Here is a 12,721-nt window from a genome sequence, read left to right as displayed (position 1 = left end):
CAATAAAAATAAAAAATAAAATAAAAAACAGCATACTGTAATAACAAAATACAGAAATAGTGAAAATATATGCGTTCATATTACAAAAATGCATTGGTATTAGTAGTTACCCGAACAACAACTGACTCCACATTCGAGCAACATCTCTACTCAGAGTCTATCCTGTGAGCAAGATTCCACCTTGTCTCCAAGGGTGTGCCCAAACAACCTGCAGAAGAACCTTATTTTTCTAAGCTGCTTGTATCTGCAGCCTTGCCCTTTTGGTCACAACTCAAATCGACCATAGAGGGTGGGAACAGACAGGTAAATTATGTGTTTTGGCTCTGTCTTCAGCGACTGCATTATTGTGGAGACTGCTACAATCCTCTTGTCGATATACACTCCATCCTTGAACAAAAAGCAAGAGATACTTACCACCTCAGATAAGAGGTGACCAACACACATTTCCTCAGATTCAGAACAGTCTTTCGAAGGTGACCGATGCTTACTGCCTAAGCTCTGTATTGCTGTTGGTGTTTTGCACTATTTTGGTGCTTTTCCTGACCACAGATCTTGACCAGAATCAAAGGATTGCATGCTTATTTCATTGACTTAAATAGTGTTTGGAGGGAGTTTACTGATATTCAGATATTTTTGCTAATGAACTTTAAAGTGAAATGTTACACCAGCAACAAACTTCTGACCCAGCAAAGAGTCCAAACAGACAAAAAAAGTCAGAGGGAACATCACTCACTACGTTTCCAAGCACTAAACTAGTTTGATTTCTCAAATATTTAGTTTTTTTGTATTTTCACACTTGTGTGAGAAGTTCCAGTGTCCATACATACTTTCTAATTCGACTATTGGTCTATTGGTCTATTGCCTACTGTACACTGGGCAGCGTTTATTTCCTTTTAGCGCAGATACATGTATTGCTTTTCCGGTTGACCTATGACGTCACACCAGGCATCTGCGGCTCCTTACAAATCCACAGTTTAGCTCTGCTGTACCTGATGTCCGCTGTAATATTGACACAGATTAGAAATATTACGTCTCTAATGGCTATGCTGATGTTAAATAGCAGACAGCATCAAGAAATGATCTTGGATTGCGCAACTAACATGACACTGCTACAAAAAGTGAATCTGAGCAGATGCAGGTCCGATGCAAAGAAAGACCGGCGGGACAGTTTTTTTCGAAGGAATTTTCAGGCAGTGAATAATGGAAACAAAACTTTTGAATGTCTCAGGGTTCATTCATAAGGCTCTGCGAATTGATGGAAGGAGTTTTAAATCTGAAGTAAGACCGTTTGTGCCCCGTCTGATACTGTTCCAGATGAAGGTTGCTATTGTTCTGGACTATCTTGCCAGTTGTGTGGAATACAGAGTTATTGTTAATCAGTTTGGAGTGCACAAATGCAGCATGGAGAGGTTTGTGTACGCTTTATTATTTGTCTTGTAATATACCTAACTTAATTTCCTTTAATCTCATTTGTATTTAGTTTGCGTGTCCGAATTAAGATGGCATTTTACATTTCCTTATAGCTACTTTCTTAAATAAATCTTTGTTTCTTTTTTCTACCATCGATGCACTTCAAAATGTTCTGTTCTTTTATTTTGTTAAACCAAATAAACATTATCGTCTTCATTCCAATTGTTGCTATGTGTTTATTAATTGGTATCTGCTTTTGGGTTATACCTGGCACACACCCCCTTGAGAGAACTGGGGCCGTATTTATCAAGCGTTTTAGAGTGCCATTTTACACATAAGTCCTGAGAATTTGCGAAATTTAGTCCTACTCTCAAACTTAAGAATAAAAGCTATTTATCAACTTTCTTAAGTTTAAAGGGGAACATTATCACAATTTCAGAAGGGTTAAAACCATTAAAAATCAGTTCCCAGTGGCTTATTTTATTTTTCAAAGTTTTTTTCAAAATTTTACCCATCACACAATATCCCTAAAAAAAGCTTCAAAGTGCCTAATTTTAACCATCGTTATATACACCCGTCCATTTTCCTGTGCCGTCACACAGTGATGCCAATACAAACAAACATGGCGGATAGAACAGCAAATTATAGCGACATTAGCTCGGATTCAGACTCGGATTTCAGCGGCCTAAGCGATTCAACAGATTACGCATGTATTGAAACGGATGGTTGTACTGTGGAGGCAGGTAGCGAAAACGAAATTGAAGAAGAAACTGAAGCTATTGAGCCATATCGGTTTGAACCGTATGCAAGCGAAACCGACGAAAACGACATGACAGCCAGCGACACGGGAGAAAGCGAGGACGAATTTGGCGATCGCCTTCTAACCAACGATTGGTATGTGTTTGTTTGGCATTAAAGGAAACTAACAACTATGAACTAGGTTTACAGCATCTGAAATACATTTGGCAACAACATGCACTTTGAGAGTGCAGACAGCCCATTTCAGGCGCGCTAAGAACATATATTTTTCCACGATTTCAGCACTCAGGTTATCCATCCATCCATTTTCTACCGCTTATTCCCTTCGGGGTCGCGGGGGGTGCTGGAGCCTATCTCAGCTACAATCGGGCGGAAGGCGGGGTACACCCTGGACAAGTCGCCACCTTATCGCAACCATACCTAAATAGACACAAAATACTGCATTAAACAAGACTACCCGAATGTACTCGAATGATTGAAAAAAATAAATGTTTTTAAGCTAAATTATTGGTAAACACAGTTTATGTATAATAATTTACGTAAAACCGCGAGTAATGAATAAAGTTTTCATCAATTAATATATTCTGTAGACATACCCTCATCCGCTCTCTTTTCCTGAAAGCTGATCTGTCCAGTTTTGGAGTTGATGTCAGTAGGCCAGGGAAGCTAGGGTCTTTATCGTTGGAAATGCATCTGCTTTGAGTGTCGCAGGATATCCACACATTCTTGGCATCTCTGTCGTAGCATAGCTTTCGTCGGTAAAGTGTGCGGAACAAACGACTGACCATTTCGTCGGCTTTCCCCACACCCTCGTATTTTGAACAAATTTCGTCCAATTTCTTGCCAATTTCGTATCTTTGGGCCACTGGTGCAACTTGAATCCGTCCCTGTTCGTGTTGTTACACCCTCCGACAACACACCGACGAAAGTGAGAAAATGGCGGATTGCTTCCCGATGTGACGTCACGTTGTGACGTCATCGCTCCGAGAGCGAATAATAGAAAGGTGTTTAATTCGCCAAAATTCACCCATTTAGAGTTCGGAAATCGGTTAAAAAAATATATGGTCTTTTTTCTGCAACATCAAGGTATATATTGCCGCTTACATAGGTCTGGTGATAATGTTCCCCTTTAAGAATCACTTCTACTCTCCACGATTTTTAAGAGACCTTCAGAGGTGTCCTAAGTGGTTAGAAGTTGCCAGCGGGGGATGGCACTGAGGTGAGAGAGACGTGCCCGAACGTTCAGGGAGCGGAAGGATGTCCTGGCTTTGTTTGATGACGAGCAGCTGATCAAACGGTATCGTTTAGACAGAGCGGGTATTATTTTTGTCACAGATTTAATAAGGGGCGTCATCTCATCAGCAACATCTCGCAGCAGAGCTTTCACAGCAGAACTAAAGGTCATCACAATGCTTCGATATCTCGCCACTGGGAAAATGCAACAGTATAACGCTGATGATTTGGGGCCATCACAACCATCAGTAAGCAGAATTGTTATGGAAACAATAATGGCCCTTACTGCTCCTCACCTCGTCATGCGTTTCATTGACTTTCCAACTACACCCCGGATAATTCAGCAGAAGCAAACTGCATTCATGCAGGTAGCTGGCTTCCTTTCCGTGATTGGTCATTTCTATGGAAACAAATGACGTCACTTAAAATTCCGTTTACGGCACATAGTAAAATCGTAATTCAGCTCTGAGTGTGACACTTAAGATTCAGTCCTACACTTCGCTGAAAGTGTGAGTAAGACGCTTGATAACTAACTTTTAAGTGCAGCTTTCAGCGAATAATTTCTTTACTCATAAGTCAACTCTTAGCAGACTTCTTAGGAGTAATTCTAAGACGCTTGATAAATACGGCCCCTGGTTTCCAATCGCATAATCCAGGTGTGTTAGTTTGTTTTTTTCAAAACCGAACACAATCGGATTAAATGTTTACATGGGTTGTAGGATGCTTATTTAGAGCCAAACTATTTGTGCAATCGGACTAATTTAGTACATGGACACGTACTGAATGATGTACAAGACTTAAGAGGAGGTAGCAAAAAAAACAACTTTACGGAGGCTACCACATCAGTAATTGCCAGTCTTGACATGCTAGAGAAGGAAACATATGGAAGACAAAAAAACATACAGTACATAAGAACAAATGGTGGTATGTATTTTGGCTTCTTTAGCCAGAAAAATGTTGCATGATTTGTTTTGCTTAGTTTGTCCACAAGTGCTCTTGCTTATGGAATTCTCTCATTTTTATTATCCTCAATATTCTATCAATGAAAATTCTAAAACCAACAACATGTATGGATAGATTACACAGAACCTGGAAAAAACATCCTCAATCCCTTGTCATTTAAGGACTGGAATGATACAATAGTCAGAAACCCGAATTCAAAGTTCTTCAGTGAAATGACAGAAGAGAAAATAATTTATCTTGCAAATATAAAACATCTACAGACAAATTATAAGAAAATTGAACAATACTCAACGGCTTCCTTGCTTTGACAATTTTCCAGTATTATTGAGAAGTTAATCAACAATAGGGTTATTGCATAAGGGGGATGGTTTTGGACTGTGGCTATTTAATGAACAGGTAGCTATTTGTGATGCTGAGAAAATATACATCATGATGCTTGGATATACAGTAGTTTGCAGTGTACCCAAGGGGTTCATCCCAGGACCAAAAATGTTTATTTTATACAAAATAAATAACTGCAAGGCCACAAAATACTTAAAATCTGTTTTATTTGTTTGGGACATGGCTCTGTTTTGGTTAGGGGAGAAGATTAGCGAAGCTTTAATACTATTAATACACTGAAACTCAGATAAATTGTGTAGACATTGGCAGGGTGTATGAAAAGACATATTTGTGTCATGTTAATAGATGATAAAATAAATTTGTAATTCTTACATAAAATTTTTTTCTGAATTTTAAATACGTCTGAATGTTAGATAAAGCAAAACACTTTCTGAACCACAAATCATTTCACATGAGTTACTCTTCAATTGTGTTACCATATTTCATTTGTTGTGTAAAGATATAGGGATATAATAGCAAAAGCACACTAACTGTATTGCAAAAAAGAGAAGTTAGGATAATACATTGACTGAGTTATAGATGAAGAAAGTGTAGGATCAAATAAACAGTTTTTTTATAGCATGTGTTGAATTGAGCAAGTGTTGTTCTTTAATGTAACTTTATTAAGAATGTTAAAATAATGATTTTCTTCTTCAAACTCTCAGTGAACGCTCAGTGAACTATACTGATTTCAAGAGTTACTGACACAGGGTACAGGATACCTAATGTTGAACGTCAAATCGATACGCATATATGTCTACAAAATATTTTGGGGAGTGTTTTGGTGTCAGTTTTATAGATTTTTTTTCTCTTTCATTGACAAAACAAGAACAAACAGATAACCAAAAGACAAAAATGCAACTATGCAAGTTTTTTTCTTTCTTAGCAGTTTATCAATAGTTTAACTTTTGCTGTTAAATCCAGTCTTCCTTATTGTATTTGTTACTGATTAATACTAAATGTTGATCATTTAATCAATGTCCCCTTGAATTCAGCCTTCCACAGTTGCAGGTGGTGTCAGCTTCCATTTGATAGATTTCCTCTAACATCAGAGTCCACTGATCCTGTTTAGGGGTGTCCTCCATTCCCCAGTTCCTCATAGCTATTTTACCTGCTGTTCATAAGATCTTTACCAAGTATCTGTCATTTGCTTGTACATTATCTTCACATATGTTTCTAAAATACATGACAGTACAAGACATAGGGATCACATAACCAAGTATGTTCAGTAATATACAGTATTACATTTTCCAAAATTGTTTTTTCATCAAATTTCCAAAAAATAGGCATCCATTCCACCACATTTTCTAAGGGCATATTTTTGTGCAGTTGTTTACTTTTGAGCTTGAGTGTGATTTACAAAACCCAAAACTAGTGAAGTTGGCACGTTGTGTAAATCGTAAATAAAAACAGAATACAATGATTTGTAAATCCTTTCAACTTATATTCAATTGAATACACTGCAAAGACGAGATATTTAATGTTCGAACTGAGATACTTAATTTTTTTTTGCAAATAATCATTAACTTACAGTTTAATGGCAGCAACAAATTGCAAAAAAGTTGGCACAGAGGCATTTTTACCACTTTGTTACATGGCCTTTCTTTTTAAGAACACTCAGTAAACGTTTGGGAACTGAGGAGACCAATTTTTGAAGCTTTTCAGTTGGAATTCTTTCCCATTCTCGCTTGATGTACAGCTTAAGTTGTTCAACAGTCCGGGGTCTCCGTTGTCGTATTTTACGCTTCTTAATGCGCCACACATTTTCAATGAAAGACAGGTCTGGACTACAGGCAGGCCAGTCTCGTACCCACACTCTTTTACTATGAAGCCACGCTGTTGTAACACGTGCAGAATGTGGCTTGGCATTGTCTTGCTGAAATAACTATGGAAAAGACGTTGCTTGGATGACAGCATATGTTGCTCCAAAACCTGTATTTACCTTTCAGCATTAATGGTGCCTTCACAGATGTGTAAGTTACCCTCCCTAATTCACCCCCATACCATTACAGATGCTGGCTTTTGAACTTTGCGCCTATAACAATCCGGATGGTTCTTTCCTCTTTGGTCTGGAGGACACGATGTCCACAGTTTTCAAAAACAATTTTAAATGTGGACTCGTCAGACCACAGAACACTTTTCCACTGTGCATCAGTCCATCTTAGATGAGGTCCGGTCCAGCGAAGCCGGCGGCGTTTCTGGGTGTTGTTGATAAATGGCTTTCGTTTTGCATAGTAGAGTTTTAACTTGCACTTTAAGATGTAGCGACAAACTGTAGTTACTGACAGCGCTTTTCTGAAGTGTTCATGAGCCCATGTGGTGATATTGTTTACACACTGATGTCGGTTTTTAATGCAGTACCGCCTGAGGGATCGAAGGTCACGGGTCTTGCCTCTTACGTGCAGTGATTTCTCCAGATTTTCTGAACCTTTTGATGATATTACGGACCGTAGATGGTAAAATCCCTAAATTCCTTGCAATAGCTCGTTGAGAAATGTTGTTTTTAAACTGTTTGCTCACGCATTTGTTCTCAAAGTGGTGACCCTTGCCCCATCCTTGTTTGTGAATGAATTAGCATTTCATGGAAGCTGCTTTTATATCCAAGTATGCCAGCTTTTTGGAAACATGTTGCAGGCATCAAATTCCAAATGAGCTAATATTTGCAAAATATAACAAAGTTTACCAGTTCTAACGTTAAGTATCTTGTCTTTGCAGTGTATTCAATTGAATATATGTTGAAATTGATTTGCAAATCATTGTATTCTGTTTTTATTTACGATTTGGATTTTGTAAAAAAAAAAAAAAACAACCAAAAAACATATTAGATTCTTCCAAGACAACGCCCTCCAGATCTGTGAGCTGGTAGAAAATGTTTAGTTAGGTTTTATCTATAATTTTAATCTTAAATTTGGTTACCCAACTGTCTATATACCGTATTTTCTGCACTATAAGGCACACCGGATTATAAGGCACACCTTCAATGAATGGCCTATTTTAAAAATTTGTTCATATATAAGACGTACCGCATTATAAGGCGCACCGCATTATAAGGCGCATCGAATAGACGCTACAGTAGAGGCTGGGGTTACGTTATGCATCCATTAGATGGAACTGCGCTAAAGGGAATGTCAACAAAACAGTCAGATAGGTCAGTCAAACTTTATTAATAGATTACAAACCTGATTTCTGACAACTCTGTTCACTCCCAAAATGAATAAACAGCTGTTTTATTATTTTCCCCGAGGTAAAGTTAGTGACGTGGTATTTCGTTTATCTTTTAACAAGTGCAACATTTATATCACATAGTGGAGGGGAACTTTTCCTCGATTCAATAAACATGTAAAAAACAGTCTGATACTGTTACGGTAAATCAAACGTTAGTTCAATCACAATATAGTAACTCTCGAAATAGTGCAAAGCAATAACAATATATCAATAACTCAACGTTGCTCAAACGTTAATGTCACACAACACAACACACAAAATAAACATGTACAGCTCACTTTATTAAGTTATTCCTCATCCACGAATCCCTCGAATTCTTCTTTTTCAGTGTCCGAATTAAACAGTTGGGCGAATACGGCATCCTACATGCCCGGCTCCTTTTCGTCGAAGTCGTCATTAATCGAGTCAGTGTCGCTGCTGTTGTCTAGCAGTTCAGTGACAATTCCTGCCTTCCTTAAAGCTCGGACCGCAGTTGAGACTGATATATCAGCCCATGCATTTACGATCCACTGGCAGGCCGACGACATAGTCTTCCCCGTCTCCCCAAGTAGCTTGTCCGCTTGGTCTTGCTTCTGGTTGCCTTTATGTTCTTTTTTTGGTTCCACTACCATCCATAATCGTATTTCCAGTCATCAAGTTAAATCCATGTGGTGGTTTTGTTGTTTTCAACTTTTCTTTTTTGAAATTTTTTATATTGACATTTTATTTTTCAGTTCTAGTATAGTGTATTGAATACCACATTTGCAATTTAGAGCCAGTTTCTTTTCCCTGCTGAAGCTTGCTGAATTTGGCTGCAATACAAGATCTATTGAACACATTTGAATTTCTTACAAAGGTTGACTACAAATCCCTGTGCTATCCTTGAACCTCCTGACATTTACAGTTCAAAAAGTTGTTTTCTTGTTCATGATCTAGTCTTCTAGGTAAGATATGTGTGTAATATATGCTGTATGAGATTGTGTAATACCCAATGTTCCTTTTTTCTTTCACTAAAACAAAAAATTGCCAAATCTCCAGATAGCAGGGACTGCATTAATCAGCCATTGTAGTTCTATGAATGCCTACATCTTATAAGTTACATTGGTTTAGTGTCTTAACTTTCAAACTATCATAGCACAGATTCTTGCAAAAATTACACTATCAACCTCAACCCTATTTTAAAATGGATGGATGGGTGGATTAAATACAAACACTAGTATTGTCGCTCACATTAAAAGTCATGATGTATTATTTGTCAGTCAATGTGGTAGTTGATGGATGAATATCAATCAATCAATCACAGATTATTTATATAGCCCTTAATCACAAGTGTTTCAAAGGGCTACACAAACCACAACAACATCCTCGGATCTGATCCCACATCAGGGCAAGAAAGACCTTAACACAATGGGAACAATGTGAAACCTTGGAAGGGACTGCAGATGGAGTGGTCCAAACTTAAAACAGCTAGCGCCATCCTCCGAATAACAATTAGCCCTGGTATATTTAATAGAACACAAAAAATAATATACATCACAGATGTCAAACTCAAGTACACAGGGACCCAAAATTCTAAGCACTCGGTGGTCCGAACAGGATTAATTGGTTTAATAAATAAGTGGTGTCGTTTTGAGTAAATGATTGCTACTTTTGGTGGTAATCAGACATATTGACTAAGAAAGGTTAATGCAATGCATCTTATTAATTCCACTGTGGCTTCCAAATTTGCTATGCTGGCCAGATGCACTTTGCATTTTTGTGATTCTGCGGGCCGGAGGAAGTTTGACACCTGTGATGTACATTATGTCACTGTAATTATATAAAGAACTAAAGTACCGTATTTTTCGGAGTATAAGTCGCACCGGAGTATAAGTCGCACCTGCCGAAAATGCATAATAGAGAAGGAAAAAAACATGTATAAGTTGCACTGGAGCCCGGCCAATCTATGAAAAAAAACTGCGACTTATAGTCCGAAAAATACGGTACTCATTTATTGTATGAGGATTTTATTTAGCGTTAGTACAATTCCTATTATTTGTCATTTAGTTTTTATCGTTCACATTTAATTTTCCTGCTATAATGAATTATAGCACCTTCTAGGGTTCTACTGTTCTGTTCTGAGGGCGAAAAAGACATGGCATGTCCTAATCCCAGCTGTCTGTTCCAAGCAAGTCTCGTTCTTAGCCAATTATATGCCATGCGTTATGGAAAGTGAGACTGCTGGGAATAAAACATATGTAACGCTAACAACATTCAAGGCTTGCATTTGCAACAACGACCATGCTGTGTATGCACTATTTATTTGTGCTAATCCTTGTTTGTTTTGACCCTAAAAGGCCTCCATCTTGGACCTGCACTCAGGAGCATTGTCAATGGGGAAACAATTTGTCAACATTTACAGGTGGGAAACTTAGTCATTTTAAATTATTTTTACATGAGATCTTTTCCTGCATTTGATTGCCGGAATGTCTTCCATAATATGTAACATTTGCAGGAGTATTTTCACCCGAAATAGTTGCTCATTAATCTTGCTGATATGCTGTTTTTTGTGAGATATCACTTCCAGGTCCAGTGACCCATACCTGTACCCATTTGTCACTGCAAGCGAAATATGATCCTTCTTGGGATCATCTGCTCCTCTCTATCCTTTTCCCACTATTCATGTCCACCAACACCCTCATTAATTTCACTCTTAGGTTTTTTCCATCTGTCATCCCACTCGGCAGGTGACAGGATCCTCAGGGAACACAATCTGGGCGACTTTAATCAAAGTTCAACTCCATTTCACCCTTAACCTGTTACTCATAAGGTTCCTCACATGAACCACTTTGACATAAACAGTGTCATTACCCAGCCTAGGAGGTGTTTAATCTTTTAATGTTTGCCAACAGACCCAACTCTTTTACGCAACCATTGTGTTTATTCTGTTCGTTTTGTCTCCTATTCTGATCTCTGCCTGGATTTGTATGCATCTGGAACCTGGGTCCAGGTATTTTGGGGATCAGATCCAGGAGGTGTTCACAGAAGAGGATTTCCAGCTATACAGGTGACCAAATAACCTTTACTTTTAAAGCAATCCTTTTATTTTACAGTGGATCTCCAAATGTGACTACAGTCTGGTCCATGCTGTTGGACTTCCAATAATGTTTGAATTAAATAATTCCCATTTCTGGTTTTAATGTTGTCAATATAGCATATGTTTCCTATAGCATCACGGTTTTGTGTTAACGTCACAAAAATAACTGAAAACCGAAGCTGAAAAAAAAACACTGGCTGAGTAAAGAAACAATAGGAATATTACATATAAGGATTAGTTTGACCAACATTTAGTAGTTTTCAAATGTAGTAAATATAGCGTATGCCTGCACTTTGGACATAATCATTTTTGTATGCGCAAAAAATATATCATCTAATCTCCTATAGTCTTGTTTTTTTTAGAGCGAGAGAAAGACTACTGGCAGCTATCAGAAAAAACATTTTGCCTATTATTTTGACTCTGCACCTATGAAGACCATATTTATTAGACTCATGTATTTTAGATTTACCGTAGGGGTTTCATTAACCTTTTTCATTGTCCCATTTACTCTCTGTAAAGCACCAGTTCTATTGGCAGCAAAACAGGCCCATAGCATAATACTACCACCACCATGCTTGACGGTAGGGTTGGTGTTCCTGGGATTAAAGGTCTCACCTTTTCTCCTCCAAACATATTGCTGGGTATTGTGGCCAAACAGCAACATTTTTGTTTCATCTGACATCACATGGACAAAGATAAGACCTTCTGGAGGAAAGTTCTGTGGTCAGTTTTGATCTTAATGTGAATGGTGTGGTATGACAATATTAACACAACACACACGACAATTTTGTCCCATCGCGGAGCCAAACTATAGTCTTTCAAGCCTAAAATCTTGCATAAACAAACATGACCAAAAATAGTGGGTGTATTGATCTAAATAGAGATAGTATCGACACAAAGATAGGTATTGGTATTGAATCGACAATAGCGTGGTTGAATCGACTCTTTTGTTGTATTTTCAAAATTACTTGATTTTCCTCAGAGTTTATTCGACGGCAACGTCTATTCTTGTCTGTCGGTGCAAACAGCTGTTTTTTTTTTACCACAGTATCTGCGTATCATATTAGTTATTTTAGTGGTTTTGTTTACATTTTATAATTAAAATTTTGGTTACATTGTTATTGTTCTTTTATTGCAATGGTGACTTTTCTCAGACAATTGTGGGTAGAGTAACTGGAAAGGGAGAATTTATATACCACTACATTGTTTGAGATCAGTATTTTTCAATAAGGTTCAAGATGTTTATTAGAATTATTCTTCTTTTTACTTTGCAAACAATTTGAGTTTGAACATTTTATTAAACTGGATCATCATATTACTTTGTTTGACTTATGTGATTAATAATGCCATAATTCAATTACACATACTGATATAGTACATAAATGTCTTAAGTGCTTTTCTCCTCTTTTGTTGAGAATAATTGAGACAATAATTATAGTTTGCTTTGTTCATAACTTACACGGTTTGCAAATGCACTAAATCATTAAATTTCAATATTTTTGATTCAGTAAATAGTTTGAATGTTCTCTTATCAAACATTATGTATTATTCTAACCGATCTCTTTTGTAACACGATTAGTGAATGAAGCGTACTTTTGTAGTTATTTTCCCACATTTCTACACAATAACTCAGCTATGATAACATTCGCAAGAAGTAGAGAATATGGTGTGATTTTTGGTCCACAACATATTTTG

At 37.5% G+C, this 12,721-nt stretch overlaps 1 protein-coding gene across 4 annotated transcripts in view; it reads left to right on the top strand.

Moving 5' to 3' along the window:
- Positions 1–12,721, top strand: part of ogfod3 (2-oxoglutarate and iron dependent oxygenase domain containing 3) — a 101,753-nt gene that overhangs the window by 13,668 nt on the left and 75,364 nt on the right. For all 4 annotated transcript variants that reach the window (XM_061967240.2, XM_061967239.1, XM_061967241.1 and 1 more), the window contains exons 5-6: positions 10,287–10,351; positions 10,940–10,996. In XM_061967240.2, the coding sequence (XP_061823224.1) occupies positions 10,287–10,351; positions 10,940–10,996 (122 nt within the window). The remainder of the gene's footprint in view (positions 1–10,286; positions 10,352–10,939; positions 10,997–12,721) is intronic.

Source organism: Nerophis lumbriciformis, linkage group LG11 (assembly GCF_033978685.3).
Source record: "Nerophis lumbriciformis linkage group LG11, RoL_Nlum_v2.1, whole genome shotgun sequence".
Taxonomy (NCBI): domain Eukaryota; kingdom Metazoa; phylum Chordata; class Actinopteri; order Syngnathiformes; family Syngnathidae; genus Nerophis; species Nerophis lumbriciformis.
The sequence above is the reverse complement of the archived record's forward strand: the minus strand, read 5'-3'. Positions and strand labels throughout refer to the sequence as shown.